Below are 13142 nucleotides of genomic sequence, written 5' to 3' on the forward strand. Positions count from 1 at the left end.
GTTACACACACACACACACACACACACACACACACACACACACACACACACACACACACACACGTGCGCACATAAACACACGCACACATTTATATTTCCCCTCAGAGACTTGATGGCAGCTGTTGTCACTTTGTGGCAGGGCACCTGTGCCCAACTGAGACTCTTGTCAGTGGGTGTGTACAGAGTGACAGGAAGTGAGTTCAGCAAGTATCACTCTCGAACAGATAAACAGCCTATCAGATGGAAAGACCATCCAATGAACAGGCAGTGCTGAAATTACAGTTTTTCTGAATTCCTAAAAACACATTTCTTGAAACCATCACTCATTTTCTCAAAACCTTAAACACAAATCCAAATATTTAAACTAAATTCACGAAACCTCTGACTCTTCCATCAAAATCAAATAATCACTGCAAAACCCTTTCACTTGCACTCAAAATCAAACGGTGCTCTCAGATCACACACACATGAGTCAATAAAATAAACACTACAGAGCATTCATTCGACACTACAGAGAAAAATGGAGAACACAGCATCCAGAACATTACAGAAAAAAAAAAATATTGTATTGAGTAAACATTTTTGCAATTCTGTAAAAATGTATAGTAATTGCAACTGAGTAAGGTGAATATATTGTATAGGCCTGTACGGCAAGAATAGTATTGTGCTGAATATTGAATAGTACTGAATGTTTGTATATATTCAGCACTTGGATACTGAAAAAATAGTGCAGTCCAACTGCAAAGGCCAAAAAGGTCAAATAAAACTCTAAATGAATAGCATGTTACAGTACACTCAAATACTGTAAGTTGTGCAATTGTAAAATCAGGGTCAATGAGAGATTCATTCTGTCTCAGCAGCATCATGTCTTTGTGCTTGAGTCCGGCCTGAGGACTCTGTCCACATCACAAGTAATGTTGTCTTTTTTTGCTAGACAAAGAGAAAAAAAACCCTCTGGTTTGACAGATCCAGCCTTGATAACACTCTCTAAACCTTACTCCTTCTCTCCTCATCCTCTTCCTCCACTTCTTACATGTACTCTTCCTCCTCTCCTTCTCAGATTGTTTCCATCTATTGCTCGTATCATCATTCAGTCACACGTGCCACTTGTGCACTCTGAACTGGCTCATATTTTGTACAGTTGGTTTGATCACATCATTAGAAACAAGTGTAAACAATTTTGAATCGTTGTGTGTAAACAATGACAACTGTGCTTTAGTTGTGCTTAACTTTTGCCGCTTGTGTTTAGCATTTTGCAGCACAAATGCATCACAATGTGATAAGTGTTTGAGTGAATGAGAATGTGTTTAGAGTTTTGCAAAAAGAGTGCATGAGATTTGCAAATAGAGCCTAACTGCCTGAACGTGTTTAAGGTTTAGCAGAAAGAGTGCTTTATTCGACAAATTGGTTTAAGCTAGTGAGAATTTGGTTCAGAGATTGGGGTTTAGTGTTTTAGCAATTCAGAAAAACGATAAACCATTCTGCATTTAGTGACAGCTTTCGTAGCAAACACTGAATAGTTCTTAAAAGAACTAAAAGAAAAGTTTTGATAATCATTTTGATAATTTAAAGAACCTTCTTCCACTATAAAGAACATTTTGTGCAACGGAAAGGTACCACCCTCTTAAAAAAAGAGTTATTTATTGGCATCAATGGTTCCATGAAGAACCTTTAACATCCATGGAACCTTTTCAGTGCACAAAAGGTTCTTTATAGTGGAAAAAGCTTCTTTAGATTTTTTAAATGTTCTTCACACTAAAAAAAATGGTTCTTTTAAGAAATGTTAACTTAAAGGTTCTTAGGGGAATCAAAAGATGGTTCTTCTATGGCATTACTGTGAAAACACCCTGTTGGAACCTTTATTTTTAGAAGTACATGGATGTGAAAGGTTCTTTAAGGAACCATTAATGCCAGTAAAGAATCTGTTTTTAATAGTGTATGTTGAGATCAAGCATTAGTGCTTGCATAGTAATCTACCTGCTTTTGCAGTTACAGTTACAGTTACATGGTATTTGGTATGAAAATGTCAATGAAAACATCACAGTTTCACTATGATTGTGGGCTCAACCAATTACTGCCTATATTCTCCCCATTGAATAACCAAAATTCTACTGGCTATACATATCCATACAGCTTTTTAAAAATATTTATGAATATAGAAAATTATGCATCATGGGTGACTGCGCTCATATTTACTTTGACATAGATGAGCCTTAGTAGTGCCCATGTCGAGAATATAAGCTGCTTATCACCACACCGACCCACAAACTTTATTAAGCATCTATCAGGCATTCAAATCACCTACAGTGATTACTTTGTAAATGAAGGACTATTTGCCCTTATCAAAATGCTAATCTATGCCGCTTCTGACCCTCGGTGCACTAATAAATATTAACAGCACAATCAGATTATTCATAGCTTGGCGCGCCGCTTGAGCTTGTTGTTAGGTAAATATGAGATCTGTTGTTCTAAAGGGGCATTTGTTAAACGTCATTTGCCAGGTGTGTATTCAGTATTGCTTCATGAATAGCTCATGTGCATTTACCGATGAGAGAGTGCAGCATCAGGTATGGAAAGCCTGCATCAAGGGCTTTGAACAGCAACATCAGCTGTATTGGCAATACATTTAAAGGTGTTCTTTATATGGTTCCTCTAGTGGTGGGAGTGGAATGTATGTATTTAAATCATGATACGATTGATGACCATACTGGAATGAGAGTGATTGGCTATACAGCATCTGCTACTTCATTTAAGAGGTTGTACGTGGGCTGTTTCCTTTAGGGTTGAAGAGTCAGTGTCATGTATGGCTCTTAATAATGCTAAAGCTCTGGCTTTTTAAACCAGGGGTTGGTGAAAAATATATAATAAACAATGTAATGGAATGGAATATAATGTAACATTCTATATTCTAAATTTGATATTCTATCAAATTTTCCACACATATTTAGCAGCACAACTGTTTTCAATATTGATAATAATAAGAAATGTTTCTTGAGCACCAAATTGGCATATTAAAATAATTTTTGAAGGATCATGTAACACTGAAGACCGGGATAATGGCTGCTGCAAATTCAGTTTTCCCATCACATGAATAAATTACATTTTAAAATATATTCATATATAAATGTATTTTAAATTGTAATAATATTTCATAATATGACTGTTTTTGATCAAACAGTTTTGATTGAACTGTTAATTCAGGATTTGGCTTGTTGTTTTTTAATGTAAAGAATTACATGCATTGTGCATACCTAGTGAAGCTTTTAGTGTTATTTGCATCACAGGTATTTTTTAATTAGTTTTATAATCGAGGTCTTCCCTAGAGCTTCATTCCATGTGACTGTTGCCCCTGGGGAGAGGATAGAGCTAAAAGCTAGAGTACAGTATGTGTGTGTGCTGTGCGTGTGTGTCCATGTATGTTTCCATGCATGCTGTCTCAAAATCCCACTGGAATAGTGTTCCTGTCGTTAATGCTCTGCTCTGCACTGGTGGTCCAATGAAATATGCAAAGCATCTGCATAGAAATAATAAAGCACCATTAGGCATCAGTGCACACATTGCACACAGGGTTACTTTGTACTGACTGTGCATTCATCCCAAGCAGTTAAAGGATCTGTGCATACATTTAAACCACAGGTGAGTGTGTGTTCTTTCTCTGAGGACCTCTGGCCTATCAGCATGATCTCATTGATGGTGGCTTACCAGAGGGGCACAAACTTCAAATAATATCAAATAGGGAAGAAAAACTAGCAATGATTATGGGCTCCATGGCAACAGTGAAACCCTTTGAGATCCTTCCAGATCTTTCTGTAAGCATCTGATAGTTACTTGGAGAGGATTTTCAGCTCATCAGATGTATACTGTAGGACCTTGGCATTGACACTAGTGTAAATGGAGAGCTAGCCAGTAGAATTTCAAGGGAACGTAGTTAGCAGCCCTCAAAAAGGAAGAATCTGTGTTTATGGGTAGTCATCTACTAGGTTCAGGTGCAGATAGAAAAAAATAACAGGGAGATGAACCATTAATGCCAGCAGAAAGAAGGCATTAAGCAGAATAGCTGTAATAGTATAATTTCATTAGCATAATTGTAATAATTTCATCTTACTTTTTTGGCCATATAAATATCAGCACCTGCATCAAATTGCAGTTTTAGATTTTTTTTTTTTTCTAAAGTTTCAATAAACTACTTCCAAAAATTAGATTGTTCGGACTCTTTATTCATATGTCAGGCTTGAATCATGGTTGGAGGACACAGTAGTGGAGGAATGCTGTACAATCCCAGTAGAAAGTGTGCCATATCACAGTTGTCTGCTGCCTTCTCCATGGTCAGCACTCCAAAGAAAATTTTCCCCAAAGAAAATTTAATTTAGAATTTGTTTGTTCATCTGTATCATTACCTTATTTGCTTAATTCCTTTAGTGAATTGGGTGGCAAAACAATGCAAATAGCATGTGCAAATAAACGCTGCTCTCAGTGGATGTTATTCTTAGTGAAATCTCGCCTTAATCTGTGTTTCCTTCATTGCTGCAGTCTGTATAGCCGTTGCAGTCTTGCAGACCTTGTTTGCTACTCTTCTGCCAGATGTGGTGCATTTGGGCAAACATATGTTCCATTGTAGCTTAGGTCTGATAGGGTTCTATGAGGCTGCAATGGCCAAACCCAGATTTCTCTGAGGCTTTGGCTTATGGCTGCTTGACATGGCTACCTAGCATCGTTTTCCCCTGTAGAAGAACTATATCTGGAAGACGACAGGGGTCCTGTGCAGCATTGTGACTCTTTGCCCTAAGACAGCCAGATGGCCTGAACCATTCATTGTTTTTTCTCCTTTTCTTCCTTCTGTCTGTGACACAGTTCATTTTTTTCAGTATTTCTTTTTCACTGTCATATTTTGTATTTCTTTTTCTGTCTGCGTTTTCAATGTTTGTCTAAATCCATATTAACGACATTACCAGTATATATGTCTGCTAAACACCTTACAGGAATATTCCCGGTTCAGTTAAGCTTAATTGACACTTCTGTCATAATGTTGTCTTTAAAAAAAAGTTAGAAGAAATCGCTTACTAAACCTTTCTGTGTAAATTTATAGCCATTTTTTTTGTGACAGCGTAAGACTATAATATCTAAAATGCTATAAACCATATGTTAACATGATATAAATGTTTATACATATATAAATATGTAAATTTACAGTAGGTCCGATTTTACAATTTTTGTTAACATGACATCCTACATGCTATAAATCCTAAAAGGCCTTTAAAAAATTGTTTTACTCTTTGTGGTAATAAACATTATGGCATAAATGCTTTACTTCTATTGATTGGGTTTAACTTGTAGTGAACCCAGAAAGTTCCTTTAACTTAAATGTAGCCAGTTGGCCTTTCTGATTTAAAGTTGTCCCCCGCTGAATGGGTTTGAACAGACTAGTGTGCTATTTTCATACATCCTACCAATAAGTGCACACGGCTGATTTCCCCTCCTTATCCCTTCACTGAGTTCATTGTTCATGTGGCCATGCAGAAAGACTTCCCCTCTATGTCCCTATGTAATGAGAGAGAGTGGCTCCAAGACTCCCAATGTGTTCAGACTTACTCTGGTACTGTATTGTTGTGTTTAAACATTCATGAGATGTGACTTAAATGGGAGAGCCACACTGTTATTAATGTTTTACTTTTTTCCCACCCTGTAAGCTTTTAAAAACAGTCAATCCTGAAGGCGAAAAAAAGAATGGATGAGATTAATGAAATGGTAAAATTAAAAAAAAAAATAAAATGGTATTCACATTGGCACATATACAGTCACTTGGTGAAGATCCTCTTTTGTAGGACTCAACTGACCCAAATGACTTTAGGGTTATTGAGATCAAAAGAAAATCTTCCCATCAGTCTTTATTAATGAGAAAGCAATGACTTCAAACGAGGCTTCCCGTTGGATGCAACATCTTCCTTCAAGTTTCCACTATGTCATAATGCTTTAATTTTAAAGTCATAAAGAAATATTATGCCTTTGTGAAGTGCCCCCAAGGGTTCATAACAGTTTCTGTTTTAAAAAATGAATAGACAAGGAAAGAGTAGGCTGCGACATGTTGATGGCACAGACTTTAGAAATGGGACATGGGTACACAAAAATATGGGAGTTTTTTGGAAGGAAGGGATGGGGAAGAACAGTTTTCACTGGCGTCAGCATTTGAAGGAGCCTCGGTGGAAATCAGCATGGGCTTTTTGGCTGAGGAGCATGATGCCAGCAGCGCTACTAGTTGTGTGGAAAGGTGTGTTTGTGAGTAAAGTAAACAGGAAGAAATGTAGAGAGGAGGCAAAGAATTGATTCCTGTTGCGGATACACCATTTTGTTGCTCTATGTTGCAGGATGGACCAAGTTTGCCAGGCTGACCAGGGCATTAACCAATAGCCGGAGTACACTTCAGCAGCTCACACCTATGAACAAGACTGAGGTCAGCCACAAGCATTCACGACTGGCAGAGGTGAGTGTCACACACACATTTGTTTTTCTTGGGTTAGAACTTTCCATTGACTTCTGTTGTTTATATACTAATGATATCTAATGATATTTTCTTTCTCATACACTTGACCTTCATATGCAGGTGCATCTCAATAAATTAGAATGTCATGGAAAAGTTCATTTATTTCAGTAATTCAACTCAAATTGTGAAACTCGTGTATTACATAAATTCAATGAACACAGACTGAAGTAGTTTAAGTCTTTGGTTCTTTTAATTGTGATGATTTTGGCTCACATTTAACAAAAACCCACCATCTCAACAAATTAGATTATGGTGACATGCCAATCAGCTAATCAACTCAAAACACCTGCAAAGGTTTCCTGAGCCTTCAAAATGGTCTCTCAGTTTGGTTCACTAGGCTACACAATCATGGGGAAGACTGCTGATCTGACAGTTGTCCAGAAGACAATCATTGACACCCTTCACAAGGAGGGTAAGCCACAAACATTCATTGCCAAAGAAGCTGGCTACACGAGTTTCACAATTTGAGTTGAATTACTGAAATAAATGAACTTTTCCACGACATTCTAATTTATTGAGATGCACCTGTAAGCCTTTTTGCATTTTTAGATTTTCATTAAACTGTATTCAGCTTTTTTCCTCGCAAGGACCTTTGGCTGGTCAGGTTTTGTAGCTGATCTTCATTTACTGCCTATTTGGAATCATTTGGACCTCACAGTGTAGGCAAAACCTGACCCCCACACATATATATCCAGATACAAAAAGGTCAACTGCCGTTGTCTTCAGTCCCAATGATAGTTTGTCTTCCAGACAAATAATAGTTGACTCAGCTGTCCAAAGACTGATGACGTAAGCTTTGTCTCTAAAACTTTTCACTGTATTATATATTATGGTGCCCTTTCATGAGGTAATTCATGAGGTATACTATATGTTCCTTACAGTGCATAATTTTGACAGGGCAAAAGACCAGCTTAGACCAGCATGAATTTTCATGGTGGTCTCGCTGCACTGAGACCTGCACTGTATTTTGTCTTAAATCAATTAAAATGTCCTTAAAACAGCAACAATTTTGCTGTCCAGTGGTCATGGTTTAATTTAGCAATTTCTGTATTGCATTAGTTGTGAATATTTCTCATGGACATTTAATATTTTAGTAAAAATTTTTTTTTGGTGCTTTTTACCCATAAAAGAAAACCTGCTTAATAATTATGCACACCTGAGTATAAGGCACTTTTCACTTCCAGCCCTTGTTAACAATTATATATTACTTATAAATGATTAAATACAAAATTAATAGTAGTTATTGTCAGCATCCTACCTCCTGTAGTTTGTCTCCGTGCCCCTAGAGGTCCCCTGTTTTTTCCTCTGCCTTAGTTCTTCCTCGGGTGGCCTTGTTAGCGTTATCCAAGTCACCTGCGCCTTGTTTTCCCCAGTGTATTTAAGTGGTGTATTTTTCCCTTGGTTCCTCACTCGGTTTTTGAGTCTTCGCCCTGTGTCTCCTGCCTGGTCTCGTTAAAGCCTCTCTAGCTACCCCAAGTAGGGTTTCCTGAGTTTCTTCCTTTGGTTATAATTGTTCTCTGGTTTTGTTTTCTCCCCTCGTGGAGTTTTGTTTTCTCATGTGGTTTTTCCATTATTTTTGCTGTAGTTAATACCTCAGTCCGAGAAGACCTTTTGTTGTATTTTTCTTGCAAAGACTTTTTTGTAATAAATCTACATTTCCTGGGAAACTGCCTCAAGGGTTTCGTTTGGGTCCATCATTACCACTCCCGTGGATTAGTGGTAGATCTCTCAACTACCACGCCAGAGACCCGAGTTCAAGCCTGGCTTGTGACAGAAAAACCGAGTCAGCTATGGACCCAGAAACACTCACCTCAAAGGACCTGTTGGCAGTGATTGCCCAGCACGAGTCATCTTTCCAGCGTCATGAAGCTGTTCTTCTACTAATGAAGCTAATGACCGAACACTCTCAACTCCTGGCCGATGTGATGGGTTCCATCCGCCAGCTCTTTGAAAGGCTCCCGGGCGCTTCACCTCCCGCTGCTTCACCCCCAAGTGGCAACAGGCCTACTTCAGTTGCAGAGCCTCGATTACCACCTCCCAAGCCCTTTGCTGGGGTGATGATTCCTCACCCAAATCATCCAGTCAGTGGTCGGGAGGCTTCCAAGCACCTGCTTGCTCTAAATCAAGGCTCTCGCAGCACCGCAGATTTCGCCATCGAGTTTCGGACCATCGCAGCAGGAAGCGGATGGAACGATGAGGCATTGATGGTCTGCTTTCAGGGAGGGCTGTCCGAGCCCCTTAAGGTTTGAGTTAGCCACCCGAGAACCAGCTGCTGATCTCGAGTCCATCATTGCGATGGCCATTCGCCTGGACAATCGCCTGAGAGAGCAGAGGGTGGCTCGCCGCAAGGCGTCTCAGTTCCAAGTTCCTGTGAGCAGGTCTGTGTCCCCAGTTCGTATTCCTGCATCCAGAGCCTCCTCGGCTCCTGAACAGCCCCATGACTCCCCGGAGGACATGCAATTGGGTCGTTCCAGGCTCTCTCCTAACAAGAGGGAATGCGGTAGATCTCTCAACTACCACGCCAGAGACCCGAGTTCAAGCCCGGCTTGTGACAGTTATTAAGATTGATGTGGTTTGGAATTGGTAAAATGGGCTTGTAAAAAAAATATGACCAGAATATCAACTTACACAATAACTATGCATGCACTGTATATAAGCACATGCTGCATTTTTGTCGTCTGCCTCTTTAACTGATTGAGCTCTTTAAAGTCAAGCATAAAGGGTGAATTCTGATTGGATGTGAGAGTTTCTATTGTTCTGTAGCTGGAAAAATCATTCTGAAAGTGATTCCAACAATATTGTTGTGTCGTTATTGTTGTAGTTGTGTTGTGGATGTCGCTGTGCTCATATAATTATTTAAACTTTATAGTTATTGTTATTGTCCTTGCATGGTGAGAACGGGCCTTTATGCTTAAATCAACAAAAAACTATGCAAATAAATTAAACTTGTTGAAATGATGTTAGCATATATTTAATTAAAAACAAGACAAAAACATTGAGGGAAAAAACAACAGTTTGGTAGGCCAGCATAGCATAATGTTCATCAACAAAACTGGTCGTTTTTATAAAACAAAGCTGGTTGATGAAGGTAGGCTTTGGTCGAGCACTTAAGAAAGCTTGTAATGACACCAGAACATTTTTTTTTTATGTATCTTTTTTTTAACCTCTCGTCTTTTGAATTAAACTTTAGTTAACTTCAGTTTCTGTCTTTCCAAGGCTCTTCAGCTGGGCTCTGACATCCTACCTCAATACAAGCAAGAGGCTCCTAAAACTCCACCTCACATTATATTGCACTACTGCACCTTTAAGACCACTTGGGACTGGGTCATCCTCATCCTCACCTTCTACACGGCCATCATGGTGCCCTACAATGTGTCCTTTAAGACCAAACAGAACAACCTGGTGTGGTTGGTACTGGACAGCGTGGTGGATGTCATCTTCTTAGTGGATATTGTGTTGAACTTTCATACAACTTTTGTAGGACCTGGAGGAGAGGTAATTTCTGACCCAAAGCTCATACGCATGAACTACTTGAAGACCTGGTTTGTCATAGACCTGCTGTCTTGCCTGCCCTATGACATCATCAATGCCTTTGAAAACGTGAATGAGGTAAGCACAACATTAAAGAGAGACATTTATTTGAGCAATATCAATGTAGCTACGGTATATACTGTATATATATACAGTATATATATATATATATATATATATACTGTATATATATATGAACTTACTATTCATCAAAGAATCATGAAAAAAAATCACTGTTTCAACAAAAATATTAGGCAGCACAACTGTATTCTTCATTGCTAATAATAATAATAATAATAAATGTTTGTTGATCCACAAACCAGCATATTAGAAAGACTTCCGAAGGATCATGTGACACTTTTGACTGAAAATGTAGCTTTACCATCACAGGAATAAATGCAATTTTAAAATATATTGAAGTAGAAAAGTTATTTTTAATTCTAATAATATTTCACCCTATTACTCTTTTTACTGTATTTTTAATCTAATAAATAGAGCCTTGGTGAGCATAAGAGACTTCTTTCAAGAACATTAAAAGTTCTTACTGACCCCCAAACACTTGATGAGTTCTGTGAGTGGTATTTTATAAAAAAATAAGGGAATTAATGAAATATATGTGACCACAATTTTTGGTTTTGATTACTGAATTTTTTTTACTGAATTTTACAACATTTATTACTGAAATGATCATAGCATTGCATCTGTTTTTCCCAAATGTTCCTTCCTCAAATTCAAAATCGTTAATTGAACCATTAAGGAATCAGAATCTTTAAGAGGAATCCGAATCGTTACCAGAATGGTTAAATTCCTTAAGATCTCCATCCCTAACCATAGTTTATATCCTCTGATTCACTGACTTGGGTGTGTGATGAATGATGTGATCATCCCAGTTCATCAGTATAGATTTGTTTTTATTTGTTGATCTCTGCTGTCATAATGACTTAACGAAATACTTTTGTACCTTGAATGATGATTTAACTGCAGAAGACCTTGAAACAATTTACTCTGCAGTGTTTTTCGTCCAAATTACTGCAAAACAAAAATCTTTTTGTTTACAGTTTATTTGATCAGATATAACATATTTGACTGTTCTCAAATGACCAGCTATACAAAAGCACAAATCGATAAACCTTCATCTTCTTTGCTTTTATTACTTTTGGTGTTATGTTTATGGAGTACTCCAGTCAAATTTTCTGTGCTCAGCTCTTGCACTATAATTGATCCTCCTCTATGTTACTAAAGTTGGTGATTATTCATCTATGCATCTTGTTTGTAGTAATTACTGTTTGCACAGGACTTCTCCAGCATACATTTCCATTTCTTAGTGAGAAGAAACGAATGCAGCTTGTGTTTTTCTCCTTCCCTTATGCAAGTGGTACTGCATGTGTGTTTTTGTGTCAGGAATGCTTTATTTTTCTTGCAAGAAAGGAGTGGGATTGAGTGGAACCCCTTCCATTCTGAGGCTGAAACTCTGACATGAAAACTATCATTATTGCCATCTCTTTCCGTATCAGTGGCTGCTCACGGTACTGGGCATTAGACTAAATGGTATCAACCCAGCCAGACAGTTCAATGATAAGTGGGCTGCTTGATTTCTATGGAATGCCAAAGCTGACTTAATTAGAAATAAAGAAAGAAAGAAAGAAATATACGAAGAAAAGTAAAAAAGCAAAAATAAATAATTATTTATAATTTTTAATAAATTTCCTTATGTATTTAAAAAAATTTTTTTTTTCCAGATTTATTTATTTTTTCTTCATAACACATTTTAAGAAGAAGTTAAAAGTTAAGAATGAAATTAGCCTGTAGGCTATAGATCTATAGGCTAATTTTCTTAACTTTTATTAGACGGCAGATCGGAAAAAAAAAAAAATTCTTGATCATCTTTAAAATGAGAGAAATCACGGACATAATTTAGGCTACTTTCTTCGACTGCAGAAAAAAACGAAACCATTTAATTTGCAGTGTTAACTTATGAATTAAATGAAAAACAAGAAATAAATCACAACAAGAACAATAGTTTTTTCTTGTAATCAAGAAAAAATAATTGACAAAATTTCAAAATGAATGCTGAATGATATTTGACAGTGAACGCATGTCCACTGCATAGCCGCATACAATCGTTGTTGTCAGTCGCAAATATTAAAAATGTTTTAGGCTATAATGCATGGCTTGTGTGCAGGGCCGCTTCTAGCCAATTTGACGCCCTAGGCAAAATCCCTATTGCCCCTCCCCCCAAATTATATATATATATAATTATTTTCAAACACCAGTTGCTTGTCACATTCAAATTGGTTGTCATAGTAACGACACTAATTTGTGGAGATTCAGTACATTGAGTTCCACAAATCTGAATGCATTATTTGAAAATTGACTGTTAAGATAAACATTTTGCACAATTTAGTATCTGTAATATCATTGTGTTGCCACTAGATGCCTGTATAGCCCTATGTAACAATCCCTAGTGGCTAAGACATTGCGCTCATTGGCGCCCCTTCAGCTGGTGGCGCCCTAGGCGACCGCCTAGCTCGCCTATGCCTAGAAACGGCCCTGCTTGTGTGTTTCACTAGCTCCTTTCCCATGGACACCTTTTATTTGATCTAATTCTGGATATTTCCAACCTAAAACGTGTGATTAATCAGCCGATTAATCCGTATCTAAAGCCGTGTCTACACCAAGAGGACCCATTACGGGAAGTGGCGCGAGGCGACAAATCTTCTACAGGAACTGATGCCTCCTTCTATCCCGAATCTTTGAAACATGCGTTGTATTCGTTGAAAGTGAAACCTAAAAAACAGCGTGCATAAGAAAGCACGCTTTCGGGAGCTTCAGCAAATGCATGCGATCACAGATTGCAAGCTTCCCAGCCTAAACAACCCCCCACTTGAAATTTAAATAAGATTTTGGCCATATTGCCCATCTAAGTCATTTATTGATAGTTTCACACTATCAACAGGCGCATCATGTAGGCTTACACTTCTTGTACTTCGTTTTGGCACCACAAGGTGTCACTGTGGCCTCAAACCTTACCCCTCGCCTACTCTGGCTCGATTGCTATTCCTGAGGTAAAACA

At 37.9% G+C, this 13142-nt stretch overlaps 1 protein-coding gene across 1 annotated transcript in view; it reads left to right on the forward strand.

Moving 5' to 3' along the window:
* The window catches only part of LOC107701494 (potassium voltage-gated channel subfamily H member 5-like), a 95495-nt gene that overhangs the window by 20547 nt on the left and 61806 nt on the right, over positions 1-13142 (forward strand). Inside the window, exons 5-6 of the mRNA XM_016503513.1 lie at positions 6363-6478; positions 9755-10147. Of these exons, the coding sequence (XP_016358999.1) occupies positions 6363-6478; positions 9755-10147 (509 nt within the window). The remainder of the gene's footprint in view (positions 1-6362; positions 6479-9754; positions 10148-13142) is intronic.

Source organism: Sinocyclocheilus anshuiensis, unplaced genomic scaffold, assembly GCF_001515605.1.
Source record: "Sinocyclocheilus anshuiensis isolate Anshui unplaced genomic scaffold, SAMN03320099.WGS_v1.1 scaffold1051, whole genome shotgun sequence".
Taxonomy (NCBI): domain Eukaryota; kingdom Metazoa; phylum Chordata; class Actinopteri; order Cypriniformes; family Cyprinidae; genus Sinocyclocheilus; species Sinocyclocheilus anshuiensis.